The following is a 21882-nucleotide window of genomic DNA, read 5'->3' on the forward strand; positions in this document are numbered from 1 at the left end:
GGCAAACAAAAGCTTATTTGAGGTGGCAGATATTTTACAGTAAAAATGTGTAATCTATCCAAAACTAATCAACGAAATGTTGTCTTTCATATGTCTGTAACATAGGTCTTTCGTTTTTATTATAAGGAATATAAATGTTAATTTGCAGTTTAATACGTTGCTTATACAAATACATTTTATTTCAACATATTTCAATCGATTTTACTCAGTATAGCAAAATAGTTTGCTAAAAGCAGATCATTTATTCACACACAGAAACGCAATTCAAATTTAAACCGTCTTTTTGCGAGTTGTGGTAAACAGCGCATCTCTGCGTTCATTCATTCACACAGAAACGCGATTTACTTGAGAATGAAAAAAAAAACTTACTACATTATTCCATCCGTTGCTCCTCGAAATACCAGCACTTCTGAGGTAAGTTTTCCATTATTATTATTCCTCACAGCGCTGCGAGACAGTGTAGACGACTACACTTATCTGAATAAACTTGATGTGTTTTCTCGAGCTGATATGGGGGCGTTCACAGTTTGTATGGGATCGTCTCAGTCATTTGCGTTTGAATAGCGCGCGCTCTCCGTGGGCGGGGCCGATTATAACGTAATGAGATGAGATGAGCTCGACTGGAATCGCTCTCTTTTAATACAGATTTCACAAGATGAAGATATTTGTTTTTTATATAAATTACTTCATTTAAAAGACGAGAATTCAAGCTTCATGCCTGTGTCTTTGTATGCCTGTTTGACTGAGTATTCGCTCAGTTATTGTTCATTTTCGGACGCGTTTCAGAATGGACTTCACTGGCAGAGAGAAGGCAGAACTCGCTTCGTGTTTATTTTTCTTTATTTGGCAAAAAGCACAACACTTTGTTTTTATTGTGAGTATACACAAAAATAATACACATTTAACAGAATCGATTGATGTATGAAACTCCTATGGAAAATCAAAGTCAACAGAGTATTTATGAGTTTCTTTTACATTGATAAAAAGTGAGCTGGTATCGCCGGCGATACCGTAGACCTCAGGGGGTTAACTGCTCCACAGGATAGGACTGGCGCGACAGGTTAAGGCGATTAGCAGTAAAGGCATGACTGATCTGATAACTAACCTGTGGTAGGTAGATGGGAGAAATCTGGAAGGATATGGAACAACCTCGAATGACCTGAACATCATCTCTGACTGTCCAGATCTTCAGGAACACCCTGAATGCCCAGTGCTTCTACAGCAGTGGAAAGCAGGATATTTCACTCTGATCTGTCATCCAGGAGGGCAAAGGTATCCAAGGTACGATCTTCATAATGCAGATGCACTGGAACCACCTTAAGCATAACACGGCCGCTAATGGAAGGTTTATCGCAGAAGAACCTATCTGAGGAGAAACTTGTAAGGCAACTCTTCTCCACAGTAGCAGGATCCTCTGTAGAGGAAGGACCAATATTTACATTGTGCAGGGGGCGAAGATCCCAACAACGACCGTAGCCGGATCCAAGCTTGCTCAGAAGGCGAGCGACGTGGGAACCACAGCTCAACTCCAACTCCCCTTCATGTCCTAAAGTTCTCAACAGGCCGACTAGAGACTGGACTTGGAAAGCGAATTTTTTAAATGCTGGGACATCACCTCGTCTAACATCAGGACTATCAAGGACACTAGCTATCCTCCTCAAAGCTAACTGATGTGGCTGGCCGTACTTTTCACAAAGTGCTGACATAGTATCCGTGTAGGGGGTAGGGGAATTCAAGTAAGCATCAGCTATCATCTTAGCTTTGTCGAGCTTAAGGTGATCTACTAAGATCTGGTACTTAACCCCCTGAGGTCTACGGTATCGCCGGCGATACCAGCTCGCTTTTTTTTTATTAGTGTAAAAGAAACTCATAAATACTCTGTTGACTTTGATTTTCCATAGGAGTTTCATACATCAATCGATTCTGTTAAATGTGTATTATTTTTGTGTATACTCACAATAAAAACAAAGTGTTGTGCTTTTTGCCAAATAAAGAAAAATAAACACGAAGCGAGTTCTGCCTTCTCTCTGCCAGTGAAGTCCATTCTGAAACGCGTCCGAAAATTAACAATAACTCAGCGAATACTCAGTCAAACAGACATACAGACACACAGGCATGAAGCTTGAATTCTCTTCTTTTAAATGAAGTAATTTATATAAAAAGCTAATATTCTCATCTTGTGAAATCTGTATTAAAAGAGAGCGATTCCAGTCGAGCTCATCTCATCTCATTACGTTATAATCGGCCACGCCCACGGAGAGCGCGCGCTATTCAAACGCAAATGGCTGAGGCAATCCTGTGAACGCCCCCATCAGCTCGAGAAAACACACAAGTTTATTTAGATCATTGTTTACACCGTCTTGCAGCGCTGTGAGGAATAATACTAATGGAAAATGTCCCTCAGAAGTGCGGGTATATCGAGGAGCGAGCTGAGGAATACTGTAAGTTTTTTCCTACTCACGTGAATTTCTTCACGTGGGTTTCTGTTTATGAATGAATAAACGGCAGAGATGCGCGCTGTTTACCACAGCTGGCAAAGACAGTTTAAATTTAAATCGCGTGTGTGAATGAATGATGATGTTTTAGCAAACTGCATTGCTATACTGAGATAAGTAAACATCGACTGAATGTTGAAATAAAATGTAGGCTATTTGTATAAGCAACGTATTAAACTGCAAATTAACAATATGCCCTAATATTTCATGAAAACAACGTTACAGTCAGACGAAATATGAAAGACAACATTTTGTTGACTAGATTTGGGTACAGTTTTTACTGTAGAATATACTGCCACATCAAATAAGCTTTTGTTTAGCAATTTCTATATATAAAATACTATTTTTGTCAAAAAAAAAGTCATCAACTAAGATGTTAGCTGTGCCAATGTTGGTTATATTCAAACTAATGAATACATAGATAAAATGTAGGCCTATAATCATTTTTTTTACAAAGAAAGAGTACACTTGAAATATTGTTGAAATTGTAATTATTGTTGTAATTGTAACCGTTTTAATAAAATAGCTAAACATATTTACAAGATAGATGTAAGCAAAATCTTAAATGGTCAATATAAGTCTTCTTCTAAATATATCTTTTGTCCTTGCATTGTGGCTCAGTCAGTGTCACACCTGAGTGAATGGCTAATTATGCAGAGTGGGTGTATTCTAAGGTGTAAACCACTCCTCGTTCACGCCCCCTCGCATATTGGCTTTCCAAGCAAAACCTGTTTTACATCAATTTAAATCAATGTATGGTTTTATGTGAACGATAAAGCAAGACTATTTTCACATAATTTTGAAGAAAAAACTATAGGCGACGACATCCATTAGTCAAAAGTCTTATTGCCACATATTTAGTATGTGTTTTGTGGCCTTATTTCAAAAACTTTAATTTTTAGTTTTTTCGATAACCACGCATAAACATTATTCTCTCAAAAATGAAAACATGTACATACATGTGGCTCACATATTATTGTAGTCCTGTTTGTGCTATATAGAGTGAATTTACACCTTTGCCATTAATATGTTTATAAGCAACTGAAAAAAGCACAAATGTCAGAGCATGTCAGAACACCCCCAGGGCTAGTGTTGTTTTTGGCGGCCTGTTTTAATTTTAGTTTTAGTCTAGTCTTTGTGTCAAGCTGTCGTTTTAGTTTTTATTAGTTTTAGTCACGTTCATACTCTTTTTAGTCTAGTCCAGTTTTAGTCGACGAAAACTGATGACATTTTAGTCTAGTTTTAGTCAACGAAAACTGATGACATTTTAGTCTAGTTTTAGTCAATGAAAATTGTATTTTAGTCTCTTTTTAGTAATGCAATTCTATTTAACCCAGTCAATATAGAATTTCAAACAAGGTTATTATATTTAGTATATTTAGGGCTGTGACGGTGGCAGTTTTTTTTTATTTTTATTTTTTTTACCACCGCGGTAATGGACCAACTACCGGCGGTGGTTGGGGGGTTAATAAAAAAAATAAAAAAAGTCGTTTTATATTTCCACACAAAGACGCGTGATATATAGCCTATACTCTGCGCTCTGAGAGGGATGTGGGACACGAGCAGGAAAGAGACCATCGATCTCTTCATGATATCTTCGTGTTTTCTACTTGATGTGAATTGGTCTGAAGAGCGAATTTTATCCTCCACAAGGGCGAGATATTTAGGCTATGTTTGAGATTGCGCTGCCAGAGAAAGTGAAACTAAAAATCACCCGCGCGTGTGAAACGCGCTTTACAACTAAACTTGACGCGACCTATGTCTAATATATAACAAGCACAAACTGTGTTAAAAAGAATTTGACATGCAAGTACAAATGTAGGCTATCTGTCCTACAGCGTTTTTCTACTTTACCACAGTAAAGAATACGAATATAATAGGCCTAATTAAAAGCGAGCCAATGAAGAAACGTTTATAATCCCTTTAGAAAATGGGTGAGACGTGAGTGAAGATTTGGGAAAAGAAACGTACTCGGTTACTAACGTAACCTCGGTTCTCTCTAGAGAGAGGAACGAGTACTGCGTAGAATACGCTAGGGGAAAATCCTTTTCCACGAGAATACTGAAGCCAAAAAAATTATCCTTTAATTTTGTATTAATGTAAAACGCGTTGCGGCAGCATACAGACATAGGCGAGGCAGCTCGCGCGCCTATTGGCTGGTCTGCTGGCAACTGCTTAAGCCTATCGAGCGAGACCTAGAGTGACGTCAGACCCAATGAGGGCGCTTAGCGCCGAGACGGGCGTGGCTTAGGTCTATAAATACCGCTCGCAGGCATTATTTCTCTGGTTTTTCATAGTCGAAGCAACCAGAGCGCGTGCAGGCACGGCAGGATACGCAGTACTCGTTCCTCTCTCTAGAGAGAACCGAGGTTACGTTAGTAACCGAGTACGTTCTCTTACGAGAGATACTCTCGTACTGCGTAGAATACGCTAGGGGAACCTACTGTAAAACGCCGTGCGTGCTGGGATCTGATACCATAGACTCAAGGGCGACAGCCCGGAGTTCATACAGTACATAATCACCCAGGGGACTCACAGGGAATCCTGGAAGAGAGGGGGGTTAGCCACTATCTTCCTTATAGCAGCATAGAGCAAGGATTGCAATACTCAATAGCTGCATAACTGACAGCGCCAGTTATGAGATTTTGGCCATACTAGACCAACAGTAGTCTGGCCTGTAGTGCGGGAACCTCTAGGTTGTAAAACCTTATAAATGTAGACGGAGAGGCCCAGCCTGCCGCCATACAAATATCTTGCAAGGCAATCCCACTTGACCATGCCCACGATGAAGCCATGCTTCTCGTGGAGTGCGCTTTGACACCCAGCGGGCACTGCATGCCCTTGGTTGTGTAAGCTAGCGCTATTGCGTCCACTACCCATCTGGATAGGGTCTGTTTCGAAGCGGCTAGTCCCTTAGAACGCCCGCTGAACGAAACAAAGAGCTGCTCCGTCTGTCTGAAAACAGACGAGCGAGACACATAAGCTCTTAACGCCCTGACTGGGCAAAGGGAGCTTTCGTCCATATTTCCTTCAGTGACCGGCAGGGCAGACAGGGAAATGACCTGTGCTCTGAACGGTGTATTGAGGGATTTAGGAACATAACCGTGCTTAGGTTTGAGTATAACTCTAGAGTCATTCGGCCCAAATTCCATGCACGTCGCGCTTACTGAGAGCGCGTGTAAGTCCCCTATGCGCTTCACTGAAGCGAGAGCCAGAAGAAACGCCGTCTTGAAAGACAGGTGTTTAAGATCAATCTCCTGCAAGGGCTCAAATGGATGACCTTTCATGGCTTCCAGTACCGTAGAAAGGTCCCATATAGGGACTGTGGGAGGTCTGGGAGGATTCAGTCTCTTAGCTCCTCGAAGGAAGCGAATGACTAAATCGTTCCTTCCAATAGACTGGCCGAGCGTGGTCGAAGAGAACACTGCTATGGCCGCTACATAGACTTTGAGCGTGGAAGGGGACCTGCCCTTATCCAACAGCTCCTGTAGGAAGGAGAGAACCTCCGTCACACCGCAATGCAGGGGTGACACACCACGAGCTGTGCACCAGCTAGAGAACACTGACCATTTTGAGGCATAGAGACGTCGCGTAGACGGAGCTCTGGCCTGTGTGATAGTGTTTAACACTGAATGTAGAGGAGATGGGCCAAGATGGCGCCTGTGTGAGTCGTGCTGTTAGTTGCTCTTAAGCTTTTATGTGCAATTCTTGACCTAACCTGTCCTCATGTGAGTAAAATCGGCACTAAATAATACGAAATTAAGAACCCTTACTACGGGATTTTTTTTTTTTTGAAGATGATGGATGTTTCCTATACGCACTTTTTTGGAAATTAACCTGTAGGCCTATGTTAGTTGCTATTTGAGAAGTGACTGCTCTTTCTATCGGTTAGACCTATAACAATTCGGTCTCGTCATAATATTTATTTCCCTCATTGCAACATATGGAAGACGCTTTAGCAGTAAAACGTGTGCATGATTACACGTCGCCACCGGTGCAGGAGGATAAATCTGCTCTCTCAACGTTACCTGTTACTCCCACAAAGAGCCCACAATCGAAGATGCGACGCCATACTACAGAGCCATCAAATGCTGTTCTCTTGGAAGCAATTGAGAAACTAGGGAAAAAACAAGACGATTTTTTAGAGAAATTAACGGCGATTGAAAACTCTGTCTCCTGTAACTCAAACCGCATCGCTGAACTCGGAACTAAAATGGACGCGATCTCTGACAAGGCCGATCTTGCCGTTACAAACTCCAGTGTGATGAAGGATCAAGTTACATCGCTAAAGACCGAAAACAAACAACTGTGGGAAAAGCTGGATGAATTGGAGGCATACAAAAGACGGTGGAACTTAAGGATTGCTGGTATCCCTGAAGTGGAAGGTGAGAATGTAAAGATGGCTGTGATGGAAATATTGCGCTTTGTTTCACCATCTCTAGCAGATGTTCTCCAGTCATCAATCGACGTGGCCCACAGGCTTGGGAAGAAAGCCAATCAGCCTCGTCGTATTATTGTGCAGTTCATCTCTCGCACGCACCGTGACCTCATCTGGGCCGACGCAAAGCGTTCCGAAATTCTCAAACAAAAGAATATCAGGATAACGGAGGACTTAACACAACGCGCAAGGGAGGCTCGAAACAAACTGTGGCCACTCGTGAACCAAGCTAGACTGGAAGGTAAACGTGCAGGGTTTCAGGGTTCAGCTGCCATCATCGACGGGAAGAAAATTACAGTTGACAACATATAAGTGACTCTTTACCGTGTCTCTATAACATTCTGTGAGGTTTTTCATCCTCATGGAACTTATTTCTTGTTAGGGTTCCAACCTAGATTAGAGAAATGTTAAACTCGTTCTTACTACAGTGAGGAGGTCTGGATAAGTATTGCACTCTCTTTTTTCTACCTTAATCCATTTAGGAGTTTAGTTTTATTTACTAAACACTAGATTTTGGTTACACGTTCTTGTTGTTTGTTTTATGTCATTTAAGTTGAACTGTTTTTCACTCAATGTTAGGGGAATCCGAGACTTAACCAAACGTAAAGCTTTATTTCTTTTCTGTAAATCAAAAAGCAGAGATGTCTATTTTTTACAAGAAACGCATTCAGTTGTGAAAGACGAAAGTTTCTGGTCGAATCAGTGGGGGAGTAAAATTATCTATAGTCATGGTTCCAATAATTCTGCTGGGGTTATGATTTTATTTAATCAGAACTTTAATTACACTGTACTTGAAACACTTTGTTCGAATGAAGGCAGGTGGTTAATTATTGTTATCCAGTTTGGGGAAAATATTGTTGTTTTAGCAAATATCTATGGCTTTAACAGATCCAGTCTTAATAGTTGTCTCTTTACAGATTTATCCTCCAAATTACTTTCTTTAAAAACAAAATACCCATCTACGTCACTAATTATGGGCGGGGACTTTAATGAGGCTCCTGATTTATGCTATGATAGATTTCCTCCAAAATATGGCACTACTACTGTTAACAAAATAATTAGTGATATATGTTCCAGTCTCTCGTTGGTAGATATTCATAGATTCTTACATAATGACTCTTCCCCTTCCTTCACTTGGTTTAAATCTGATTTGACACAAAAATCACGTATTGATTTTTGGTTGATATCTGATAATCTGATTTCTTCTGTTAAATCCTGTTCTATTTCCAATGCACCTTTAACTGATCATGCAGGTATCGAGTTAGAAATTTCTGACATCAATTATAACTTATTTAGGAAACCAGGATATTGGAAATTGAATAGCTCTTTATTAAATAATTCTGATTATTGTTTGGGTATTAAAGGCATAATTGATTCTTTAAAAAAACAAACTAATATTTCTCATACCTTAAACTGGGAATTGTTTAAATATGAGTGTCGAAAGTTTTCTATTAAATTTAGTAAAGATCTTTTAAAATCAAAAGGATTACAATTTGAATTTATATTGAAAGAAATTAACCGCATTTCTTGTCTTGCCAATCCAAATGATGCAGAGAAAGAAAGTTTATACTTATTAAGAGAAAAATTAGACTCCTTTTATATAGAAAAGGCTAAAGGGGCCTTCATTAGATCTAGGGCCAAATGGCTAGAAGCCGGAGAAAAAAACTCTGCATATTTCTTCAATTTGGAAAAAAAACGAGCCGAACTAAAAAAAATTTCCTCTTTGTATATTGATAACACTCTTATATCAGATGACAAAATAATTTCAAAATTTGTTTCAGATTTTTACCAAAAATTATATACATCATCCTTTAATCCTGATTCAAGTGATTTATTTTTTAACAGGATACAGCCTTACACTCCTAGTATAAGTATAAACAGCAAAAACCTTTGTGAAGAGGAGATGTCATTGAAAGAATTAGATGATATCGTTAAAAAGACACCTTTTAACAAAAGCCCAGGACCCGATGGTTTACCGTTTGAGTTTTATAGATGTTTTTGGGAAGAAATTAGAGAGTTTATGTTGAATGTGTTCAATGAGTGTGCAGCAAATGGAGAACTTACAGAATCTATGAAACAGGGAGTAATATCACTAGTTCCAAAACCAAATAAAGACGTTTTGCATTTAGATAACTGGCGCCCAATCACACTGCTTAACTCGGATTACAAATTGTTAGCATCTCTTTACGCCAATAGGTTAAAACCATGTTTGGAGGAAATCATATCTGTCACACAGTCTGGATTTATGAAGGGAAGAAAAATTTCAAACAATATTAGACTGGTCTTAGACCTTTTAGATTATTCAGATTTGGTAAATGAGGAAGCTCTTATTTTGTTTTTAGATTTTTGTAAGGCTTTCGATACAGTAGAGCACAATTTTATGTATCAAGCTCTTGATCATTTTGGTTTTGGCCCAACTTTTACAAATATGGTGCACACATTCTATAAAAATATTTCAAGTAGTGTTTCTTTATCCAGTGGTACATCTTCTCGTTTTGTTATCCAAAGAGGCATTAGACAGGGATGCCCTATTTCCCCATTTTTATTTTTAGTAGTAGCCGAAACTTTGAATCTTTACACTCTACATTGCTCTCAAATTAAAGGTATTGAGATGGGAGATTTCACTTTAACTATTAGTCAACTTGCTGATGACACTTGTTTATTTTTGAAAAACAAAGATCAGGTCCCTGTTATTTTGGAGGCACTCAAATTGTTCTCTGATGCATCAGGTCTATCTGTGAATCAATCTAAGAGTGAGATAATGGCTGTACACCAACTTGAAGACTCAAGTATATCTGGAATACAGGTTAAGCAATCAGTCAGATACTTGGGTATTGTAATTAGTAAGTCAGACACAGAGAGACTAACAGAGAATTTTTTGCAAAGAATACAAAAAACAAGAAATATCTTTAACTGTTGGCTCCAAAGAAATTTATCTATTCATGGTCGTGTATTGATTTCAAAGGCCGAAGGGATCTCCAGAATTGTATATCCAGCGTTATCTCTTTATGTAGATTCTAAAATGTGTGCCGCAGTTGAAAAAATCGTATTTAAATTTATTTGGAGAAACAAAACAGAATATATTAAAAGGAAAACCATAATTAGAAGCGTATCAGAAGGAGGACTAAATGCCTTAGACTTTGACACTATCAATAATATATTTAAAATGAATTGGATCAAACATTGTCTTTGTGAAAATAACCTTCCATGGTTTTTCATTCCCAATTTAGTCTTCAAAGAATGTGGTGGTCTTAATTTTCTACTTGCTTGTGATTTTAAATGTACTAAACTCCCAATTAAGTTGTCTAACTTTCACAAACAAGCTTTGAATACATGGAAATTAATTTACAAACACAATTTCTCTCCCCATTCCTGTATTATTTGGAATAACCAATATGTATTATTCAAAAACAAAACCATTTTTTGGAACGATTGGTTTAACAAAGGTTTAATTTTTGTTACAGATTTGTTAAATCAATCAGGTGACCTATATAATTACAACGAATTTGTTAATTATCTTGGGACAAATGTGTCTTCTAAAGAATACTTTAAACTTATTCATTGTATCTCCCCGAAACTACTTTATCTTATAAAAAACGAAAAGGTGTATAATCCTGTAATTGGCTCTCTTCCTAGTCTGACTGTTGGGGGCCTTTCCATTAGAGATAAAAAATTTAATAATATATATATTAGAAGAATTTTAACCAAAGAAAAAAGTTCTTCACCTAAGGCAATGGTAAAGTGGAAACAGGATTACCACTTCCTTGGTTTTAAGAATTTGTGGTCCGATATAAATAAATATGTAATTCCTAATAAAGTCAAAGAAACTCACTTTAAAATAATAAACCGATATTATCCATGTAATGATTTTATTAGTAAGTTTAAAGAAGGGTTTTCGCCATTATGCAGTTTCTGTAAAGAAGAAAATGAAACAATTGTACACTTATTTTTCAGTTGTAACTATACTAAATTATTTTGGTCCCAAGTTTCATGGTTTATTTTTGAGTTATTTTATAAGTTTGTTACAATAACTGATGTAATGGTCTTGTTTATGGATTGTGATACTGGCTTATTAGAAATGGATAAAATAATTAAACTTCTCATTCTATTTGGAAAATATCATATACATAAAGCAAGATGTATGTCGACTGTACCAAATGGTAGACTATTTTCCATTGATCTGAAGAATTTTTATGACTCTCTAACTTCAATACAAAACAATCGAAAAGCTCTAAAAACATCTAAACTGTTGAAAAGAATACTTAATGTATTAGTAACATGATTGATATGTGATGTAAGATGTAGAATTTTAATCTTTTTGTTTTACGGATTCAAATGTCTCTGTATTCCCCCCTTTCTGTTATCTCAATAAAGAAAAAAAAAAAAAAAAAAAAAAAAAAAAAAAAAAAAAAAAAAAAAAAAAAAAAAAAAAAAAATAGTGTTTAACACTTCCTGTGGGAGGTCAGCGGGTACCCGTTGATGGCCCACACATGGAGGGACCACAGCTCTGGGTGAGGATGCCAAATCGAGCCGTTGGCTTGAGAGAGGAGATCCCTCCTCAGAGGCACTGGCCACGGGGCGGTGCTCGCTAACTGCATCACAATTGGGAACCAAGGTTGGCTCATCCAAAGTGGGGCTACAAGCAGCACTGAGCATCCTTCTTCCCTGACCCGTTCTACCACCTGAGTCAGGAGGGAGACGGGGGGAAAAGCGTAGAGAGGACGGCGAGGCCACTCGTGGGTCAGCGCGTCCTTGCTCTTCGAGAAAAATTCTGGACAGTGAGCGTTTTCTTGAGACGCGAACAGGTCTACTTCCGCTCTGCCGAATTTCTTCCACAGCAGCTGGACTGTCTGTGGGTGAAAAGACCATTCTCCTGTCGGAACCTGGTTCCTGGACAGTCTGTCTGGTCCTATATTTAGGAGCCCTGGCACGTGCGCTGCTCTCAGCGAGAGCAGGTTGCTGCGGGCCCATATCAGGAGGCGCCTGGTTAGCCTGTACAGAGTCAGGGACCTGAGGCCGCCCTGGCGATTTATGTAGGACACCACTGAGACGTTGTCTGAACGTATTAGCACGTGGTGTCCCTTTATGAGGGGACAAAAGCGCGTGAGCGCTTTGCTCACTGCCAACATTTCGAGGCAGTTGATATGTAAGAGCTTCTCCTGCTTTGACCATTGGCCAAAAAGCGGTCTGCCCTCGAGCAGCGCTCCCCATCCCGAGGTGGATGCGTCCGTGGACACCACCATCACTCTCGAGGAAGTCCCCAGGCTTACACCTGATTGGTACCAGTCTTTTGCCTCCCAAGGTTTCAAAGCTGCAATGCATGCTTGATTGACCTTGACGCGAAGCCGACCGGAGGCCCACGCTGTGCGTGGTACTCTCTTTCTGAGCCAGAACTGCAGTGGGCGCATGCGCAGAAGGCCCAACTGGAGAACTGAAGATGCTGAGGCCATCAGACCGAGCATCCTTTGAAAGGCTTTGAGAGGGACTATCGCGCCGCAGCGGAACGAGCCGGCTGCGCGCCGAATGTCCAGTGTGCGCTGAGATGACAGGCGTGCTGTCATTAGCAGCGAGTTCAGCTCTATTCCCAGAAAAGATATAATCTGTCTGGGGAAAAGCGAGCTCTTTTCCCAGTTCACTGCGAGACCGAGATTCTCGAGGTGATCGAGTAAAATGGTCCTGTGCTCTACGAGCTCTGAGTGAGATTGGGCTAGAATCAGCCAGTCGTCCAGATAGTTCAGCACTCGTATGCCCCGTAATCTGAGGGGTGCGAGCGCTGCGTCCATGCACTTCGTAAATGTACGGGGTGCCAGGGACAAGCCGAAAGGCAGGACTGTGTACTGATATGCCTGGCCCTCGAAGGCGAATCTCAAAAATCGCCTGTGACGTGACGCTATCTGTATTTGAAAATACGCGTCCTTTAGATCTATTGACACAAACCAGTCCCCCTGGCGGACGTGCGCGAGGATTTTTCTGGTTGTGAGCATCCTGAACTGGCGCTTCATAAGCTGAGACCCCCGTCTTTCTTGGGCACCAGGAAGTATCTGCTGTAAAGCCCCCCTTCGCTTTGAGCTTGAGATAGGGGTTCTATAGCCCCTTTGCTCAACAGTTTCAAAATCTCGGCTCGAAGTAGATGAGCTACTTTCGATTCTACCGTGGTCTCGACGCGCGCCATGAAGCGGCGAGGGCGTCGGCGAAACTGCAGCGAATAGCCTTCTTTTATGATGTTCAGCACCCATCTCGAAACCCCAGGAAGCTTTTCCCACGCAGGTGCGCGAGTAGCTAGGGGCTGGATGCGAAGCACGCTCTGATCGGCTCGCGATACAGCGGCTTTTGTGTGCTGTGACATAAGCGTCGCGCTCATGACATCTGAGGCAGGGGGCGCGCTGATAACAGCGGGCAGAATGCCCGCGCTCGACTCCTCCGCAGTGTTACCTGAGAGGAGGAGGGCTGGGCTAGTTTCATGTCTGTGCGTGGGCGTGGGCGCAGAGCAGCGGGCACATACACCACCTTTACAGCATTGCTCGCGTGAGCAGAGCATATGCATACTGGTCCTGTATTTACAGGGACCGTGAGACATGTGGGAAGTAGCGTTTGTGGGCACTGGGTAGTGAGCACTTTTGCTACATTTGAAGCGCAATCGATCTGAGTCGATTTTATGTGCGCGGGCCCTGTGTGAAGGGCTGTGCTTGTGTGTAGGAATGGGCACTGAGTAGTGGGCATTTTTTCTACACATGAAACACCGTCGGCCGTGGCCGGGACACCAGAAAATACACTCTTTAAGGGATTTATCTGGGTAGCCGTAAAAACGGCTTTTGTGTGCAGGCAAGCGGGTAATGGAACCGGCTTGTTGGCTGCTAAATACGCTGGACCAGTCACATTTCCTGGAACTGGACAAGCGGCAAGCTTTGGTGGAAGTCCGGCCGCAGCGGGACTTAGACACCGTCGCTTTCCTAGGCGTGCTAGGACGATTTCGGGGCCTCTGGCTTCAACGCAATCTTCTGCCGCGAGCCACGCGGGGCGGGGCGGCGACCGGATGAGCGAGAGCGCGGTCTCGAGCTCTGGGTTTGGCGGCGTTGAGAAGAGGAGGCGGCGGGCAGAGGCTTAGGCTGTGAGCTCTGAGCAGACGGTTTCGCACGGCCTGCTGCAGAACCGGAGCGCTTCGGGAGGAAGTGCTTCATGGCCTGGGTCGCTTTCTGCACCTCAGCGAACCTATCGGCGAAATCTTTGACCGAGGTTCCGAAGAGGCCGGCAGGGGAAAGCGGCGCGTCGAGGAACGCGGTGCGTTCTGACTCAGTCATGTCAGAGAGCGTAAGCCACAGATGTCTCTCAGACACGGTGAGCGAGGCCATGCTCCGTCCAATGGCCTGTGCTGCTGACTTGGTGGCGCGAAGAGCGAAGTCTGTAGCGCTCCTCAAGTCCGGCACGCAGATTGCGTCAGGTCCTCTCTCGTCCAGCTGGCGGAGGAGATCGGCCTGGTATATCTGGAGCGTGGCCATGGTGTGCAACGCTGACGCGGCCTGCCCGGCGGCGGAGAAAGCGCGGCGGAGCAGGGCTGACGTCGTGCGGCAGGCTTTTGAGGGCAGCGCCATCTTAGCACGCCGTCCAGCAGAGGGCGGGCATAAGTGCGCTGCAATAGCCTCTTCGACCGGCGGTAGGGAGTGGTAGCCTCTGTTCTTTGCGTCGTCGACAGCGGAGAACGCCAAAGAGACAGAGGATCGTGTCCTGGCCGAAAAAGGGGAGCCCCAAGACTTAGCGACTTCTTCATGAAGCTCAGGAAGAAAAGGCGCTGGCTTGGATGCAGGTGAAACGCGCTCCCCAGGCAGGAAGTAGCCGTCCAGCCGGTTGTGAGCAGGCTGCTCAGGCGTAATCCACTCGAGGCCGAGGCTCGCCGTGGCCTGAGTGAGCACGCGCATGAGCTCCGCCTCAATGCTCGCTCTCTTTCCCGTAGAAGCACGGGCAGGGGGGGCGGGATCCTCAGAGCTCGCCCAATCCTCACTGCCTGATGCTATGAGAGAGCAGGAATCCCCCTCTCGTAGCAGCGCGTCGATCTCATCAGCGTCATCGACAGAAGCGGCGGCAGACCGCGGCCGCTGTCCGTCCGGAAGTGAAGCTGATGAAACCGGAGAAGCAGGCGGGCGCACCGGCGAGCTTTGACGGCTGAGAGAGGGCTCCGGGATTCGCTGAGCGCGGCGCTTTTTACGGCGCGGCACAACAGCAGGTGTGGGCGCAGTCTCGTTGAACAGTGCCAAGCGAGTCCTCAGAGTCGCTAATGGCAACAGCTCGCAGTGATGGCAGCCGCCATCAGCGAGCGCGAGAGCTGCATGTTCTTGACCCAGGCAGGAAGCGCAGATGACATGGCGGTCCCCGTCGCTGAGTGTGGCTTTGCACGAGCCACAAGCAGGCATCTTGAAAAAGACGCAGCTCTTTTAGACAGTGTGAGTCGCGCCGGCGAACACACACACACAGTGCAATAAAGGATATGGGCGCTGGATAGCGCAGCAGGAAGGCGATGAAGGCGGCGCGGCCAGCAGCTTCGTCGACTCGTCCCGCTGAGGTGCTTCTTCAACAGCGCGGCTTCTTCTCGGATCCAGCGATGTGAGTTGCTTCGCTGAAGGATGAAAAATCAGAGAAATAATGCCTGCGAGCGGTATTTATAGACCTAAGCCACGCCCGTCTCGGCGGGACGTGACGCAGAGGGCGCGAAGCGCCCTCATTGGGTCTGACGTCACTCTAGGTCTCGCTCGATAGGCTTAAGCAGTTGCCAGCAGACCAGCCAATAGGCGCGCGAGCTGCCTCGCCTATGTCTGTATGCTGCCGCAACGCGTTTTACATTAATACAAAATTAAAGGATAATTTTTTTGGCTTCAGTATTCTCGTGGAAAAGGATTTTCCCCTAGCGTATTCTACGCAGTACGAGAGTATCTCTCGTAAGAGAACAAGAGATTCCATGCAGGGATGAGTCACGATTTTTGGATATTCGATTAGTTTATTTAATTATAGAATATCGAATAGGTTGTGCGACTATTCTCTAAAATAAAATCTCCATGTTCTGGTGCTGATGCGGTGACGCGTTCATGTAACCGGAGGGTGACGCTGCCAATAACATACAGCTGTCACAAAGAACCGGCAAAAGTAATGATTATGAATGTGTCAAATATATCAATGAGACATTTTAATAGAATAACTAGAGTAATATTGTTAAATTCGCTGATAATCGGGTGACCAGATCGCAAACCAGAATTTAAACCCGACAAAGCTATGGGCACGCACAACTCTCTCATTCGTCGTGACGTTATAACATTTCGTCTCGTCTCGTTTTGGTCAACGAAAATGAAGAGACATTTTAGCATAGTTTTTATTTTGTAAACCACATTTAGTCTCGTTTTTATTCGTCAACGATATTGCATTATACATGTATTTTAGTCATCGTCACATTACCAGCATTTACGTCTCGTCTCGTCTCGTTTTCGTCAGGTGATAACGGTTCGTTGACGACAATATTTCGTCATAATTTTCGTTGACGAAAGCAACACTACCCAGGGCCCAAAAAAACGCTCAGACTCCAGAGGGTTAAACAGCTCATTACCATCTGGGAGTAGCAGGTTCTCTAAGGATATGCGAAGACGAGTGAACTCACTAGGATCTGGGCGAGTAAACTAAGGGATCGTAGGAGGGGGACCATGATACACAGACTCAGAGGAAGGGAGTACAGGGCGCACCCTTGGCTCTGCCTGAGGAAGGGAAAGTGTGTGATTAGGATAGGCAGGAAAGGGTATGGCACTAGGAGTGAGCAACTCTCTAAGGTCCTGAGGAGAAGGAGGCGGAGGGAACTCACCAGCCTCTGGAACACTAGGCTGAGACTGGCGTGAACGAGTAGTAGGGAGCTCAAAGGGATACTGCTGAGACTCTGAGACCACAGGCTGATAGGAAGTGGCTGCATCGTACAAATCTGTTTGCTCGTAAAGAACTGTTTGCCTGTCATTCTCGCTCTGTCTGCACTGCATATGTGAATGATGCGGTTCACTGCGTGAACAGACCAGCAGACAAGTGTGCAACCACTTTAATAACTTCGGCTGCAATACACAATGTTGCCACTTCCTCCACATATGCAACTTTTACACTAAACGAAATTGGATGCCACTGGTACCCCTTCCAAAACAAGAAAAGAAGACCAGGTCAATCATGTATTCTGTTTCTTCTAGTCCTGGGGGAAGGCAATGCCATTTTCCATTAGTCAGTAAACAGTCAAATATCTGCATTGTTTGGGTCCATAAAATACTGGATTATATCATTTCTACAAGCATCCTTTCAATTTCCATATTAAAGCCAAAAAAAATCAGAAGGTAGAGTAATGTTTATGCTTAGAAACATAAACATAAGCATCTAACCCTATAAAATCAAATGTGCTACAGAGATGTTGTCTAGATGAGACAAGAAACAAGGTAATTTATAAATATTTCAAAACCACTACAGAGATGAATTCCTACTTTGAATGTTTTCTGACTCGATCTGACTTTTCTGAGAGAAATCTAGTGATGATCTGAGTTTCATTACATTACTCATTGTAATATCCAACATACTCATTGTAATTTACCAATTCAAGCAGGTGCACTGACTTTTGGGAGTTGAAAATCAGCCAATCAGATTGGAGCTTTTGCCATTTTTGAGTGCGATATACATCAGATGGTCAGTAAACAGTGCATGGCCATTTCCATGGGTCTGAGTGAAAGCTCTTATTTGTTGTGTGCTAAACCCAATTGAAGGTAAGTGATGGTAAGGCAGGTTAGCAGCTTTGGGAGCATCAGTCAGCTCGGCACAGTCAACCATGTGTATCATACATTGACAGTAGCTCTGAAGCATCTAGAGACGGGCCCTTTACAAATGCAAATGTGAAAATATCTTCAGACAGCTTTGCTGAGGATAAGACAAGCTTCAGTGCTCACAGACCAATCAGCTTCCCATCAAAGTCACAAATGATTCTTACATTTCTGATTATAGATATTCTGAAGCGCGGGAAGACTTCACATTTGTGTCCAATCACACTATCACAGAGAAAACGCTATAGAGGGAAGTCAGGTATAGACGAATGCTAAATGTGTGATGTAAAAAAAAGAGCCATTAATATAGCCATTGCTTAAATTCAATTAAAACAGCAGATGTGGAAGTGATTTAATTCTTAAAGTAATACTTTGACATCAGCAGAAAATGTCAAACAGTCTGAACTACAAATACATTATGATCTGCACATATAAACATCAAATAGAACTGGAACATGAATTTATACTGAACTAAATTATTTTTTATAAAAGCAAACATTAAAACCTCAATTGTAAACAAGCTATTTTTATTTAATTAATAAAGCACCAATTAAAACAGCAGACGTGGAAGCGGTTTTAGGAGCCGCTACCAAGAACACATTCGCCCCTCGATTTCAGCGTAGTCCTAGGGACTATCAAAGGGTTGTGATTGGACTATAGCCTTGAAACCATTTGAATGATTTAAAAATGAGAAGTAGTATTTCATACTCAATTCTAAAACCAAGACGGCGTCTGATGCAAACCTCCGTTATCTGCAATAATCCTGAGAAACGTCAGATCGTTGCAACAAAAGATAGAAGAATTCTGGAAGCTAGAGCCAGCTTTGAGTATCGGGATGCTGGTACTTACTGAAACTGGGCTTCGACTGAAGATGCCAAGCTCGCTGAAAGAGGAACAAGGCTTTTCTCTTATTCAGGCAGATAGATCTGTCAACTCGGGGAAGAGCAAGGCGGTGGCATCTGCATGTTTGTAAATGACCGATGGTGTAGCCATTCAACAGTCAAATCCACAGTATTTAATCCAGACATTGAACTTTTATGTTTAAGTTTGAGACCTATTTATCTGTCAAGAGATTTGGGAACGTTGTGATCAGTTGTTGTTTATGTCCCTCCATCGGGTGAAGCGGCAAACATCATTAGAGCCCAACTTCAACATACCGGGTTTTCACAAATTCACACTTACAAATAAGTCAGATAGAATAATGGTATGTGTATTTGGTGTGCTGTCTGAGGAGAGGCTCTGAACTTGGTGTTTGGCCCGAACCCAGAGTTTTCCCCACGATTCCTGGCTGAGATAGGAACCAGCCAAGAGTGAGGAGTCGGGGTGAAGGAGGGATGCTGAAAACTGTTGAGGACTTTAGGTGAGTTGACCGTGTATAAATATATTGGCTTCCTCTAATGCTGATAGGATAGATGTGGTAATATATGTGGTAATAAAAAAAAATAAAAAGCATTTTTTTGTAATCAACTCAGAAAAATATTTTTGTCCTGGCTGCTTTCACAGAATTTTGAAACTAAGATTATTTCATTAGACAGCATTCTTCCATTGACATTCTTGATATCATCATTTAGCAAAGGGACTGACTTGGGTTTAGCATGTTTCTTCCTCGGAGGAGCAAAAGCATTTAAGATCTTTACACAAGTGGAGTTAATAGCCTTAACATGTTGCTCTACATTTTGATGAGATATAGAAAAGTCTTAAAATGATTGTAGTGCTTCTTCTTATGCATAATATGCAAGTCTCTATGTGAAATAGAGCTAAATATATGAGTCCACTGGATAGAAGAATGGACTTTCACCAACAATGAACAAACCCAGATACAAGACGGGTTCAGTGCATTCCCACACAATAAAGCCTTTCCCAAATGAGTCAAACTCAAAAGCGTCAACAAGTATTTTTTCATCGTTAGGGACAATACCTCTGACAAAATCCATACATTCATGAAAACATTATTTGATACATTTGGGATATGCCAGTTCCAGTAAAAATAATTGCACATCAGATCTCCGTCTGAATGAGAGAACAGTCGAAAAAGAGCCTCTCAAACATGTCTCTCAGTTCCTTGAACAATGCGCTTTGTGTCAGAATATGTTTGTGTGCTCTGAAGTTGTCTGAGGGTTGTCATTACATATGTTTATCCAGGAAATATCTATCTGCTGCCTTTCATCTAATCTCAGTCTTTGGTATGATGCCATTGCTAACAGGCTCGCCTAAGGGACGCCAGCGCCGAAAAATCATATAAATGCAAATGACACATTCGCCTCTGGAAATATCCACTCTCTCACCTTCCTTCTTTTCATATTCAGTTTTTGTCTCTCATTCTGTTTTTGTCTAAAGTGGTTTAGTTGTCAACTTTCAGCTCTATTATTTCACAGGAAAACAGGAGAAAAGGTCACAGATATGCCCTTACAGGAGAGAGAATGGGAAAGGAGCTTTGGTGTTCTGCTTCAGAATACTTTGAAGAAGAAGTGCATTCATGTTCTCCAGTTGTGATTCCACTTCAACAAACAATGCATGTATTACACTATGATGAAATGTGCCAACTAGAATGGTTAGTACCGCTGGCAATGGCAAACGTCCATGATGCAAAGCTGTTTCAATAGAGGTAGTGAAGATGAGAAGAACAGCCTAAATAAACACCCCGAAGAGTGAAACACACCACATTCTGTGTGTCTCCCTCATCCTTCCCATCCTGCAGACTCGACTGATGTGCTGAGGAGTGAATCAGGTGTGTTTGATGATGGAGACACGGCATGTACACTAGGAACCAGGACAGGTTTCAGAAGCACTGACGATGCCTCATCAATTAAAAAAAAAAACTTTATTTATATTTGAAAACAAAAGCCACCAACATTTCATTGATATCTGTTTAAAATCTGCAAGAGATGTTTATTCCCCCAACTGTTTGACTGTTTGGTAACAGGTGCTGAACAGCTGTCAAGCATATCAATGAAAGACCAGAAGGCCAGAATTAATAGACTTTACTTAAAAGTTGCAGTTTACTAAAGGGCAAAAGGTTCCAGAAATAAAAGGGCAAAAAGAATGTAATATTGTAAGATTTATGCCCGTTCTCTGTGTGCTGTGAAGTCTACTCCGTAATACCGTAATACTACATTACTATCTACTGAAATGAATACCCATTACGCAGAAAATATTGCATTAGTGCAGCACAGACAGAGCAAAAAAAATACCTGTACATGTTTGTATAGCACTTGACTGAACTTATTCATGATTCTAAACACTAAACCTTTGTGGTGATTGTTTAAAAAAACAAGACTTCCATGTGAGAAACGAGTGAAGAGTTCTTACCTTGCCCACATACAGCGGCTCCATCCCGGTGTATTCCTCAAGCACAAAGAACTGATTCCAAACCCAGTTGCGTTTCTGTCTCTGCAGGGCGTCCCCTGAGTGTGTGGGGTGTTTGTGGGGTCGGTCAGGGGTCATGTCAGGGGTCGTGTCAGGGGTCGTGTCAGCAGACCAGCTCATTTTCTGAACAGCGAGGAGCCAGACGGCACAACACACGAGACGGCCACAAACACTCATCTAGGGCAACGAGAAGGATCAGCACACGGGAGTGAAGGATCAGCACACGGGAGTGAAGGATCAGCACACGGGAGTGAAGGATCAGCACACGGGAGTGAAGGATCAGCACACCGGAGTGAAGGATCAGCACACGGGAGTGAAGGATCAGCACACGGGAGTGAAGGATCAGCACACGGGAGTGAAGGATCAGCACACCGGAGTGAAGGATCAGCACACGGGAGTGAAGGATCAGCACACGGGAGTGAAGGATCAGCACACGGGAGTGAAGGATCAGCACACGGGAGTGAAGGATCAGCACACCGGAGTGAAGGATCAGCACACCGGAGTGAAGGATCAGCACACGGGAGTGAAGGATCAGCACACAGGAGTGAAGGATCAGAGACTGAACAAAATAAATCCTTTCTGAAATATCACCAACGCAGATAATTAAATGTCAAAATCCAAGTTTGTGGATTTTCGAAAGTTTTGTATGGACAAAACCTAGAAATCCCTGAAGTGATTACAGTGATGTCATTTCTGATGGTTCAGGAGGAGTTTCTGATGCCTGTCAGAGAAAGAGAGATAAAACAAGGATGAGAGGATCTGCCTT

The 21882-nt window shown here is 42.7% G+C and overlaps 1 protein-coding gene across 1 annotated transcript in view; it reads right to left on the minus strand.

Moving 5' to 3' along the window:
- The window catches only part of LOC309509726 (cadherin-7), a 159194-nt gene extending 137723 nt beyond the window's left edge, over positions 1-21471 (minus strand). Inside the window, exon 1 of the mRNA XM_082184550.1 lies at positions 21060-21471. Within this exon, the coding sequence (XP_082040676.1) occupies positions 21060-21293 (234 nt within the window). The 5' untranslated portion in view covers positions 21294-21471. The remainder of the gene's footprint in view (positions 1-21059) is intronic.
- Positions 21472-21882: the final 411 nt, after the last annotated feature.

This window comes from Leuciscus leuciscus, assembly GCF_965113295.1.
Source record: "Leuciscus leuciscus genome assembly, chromosome: 11".
NCBI classification, from domain to species: domain Eukaryota; kingdom Metazoa; phylum Chordata; class Actinopteri; order Cypriniformes; family Leuciscidae; genus Leuciscus; species Leuciscus leuciscus.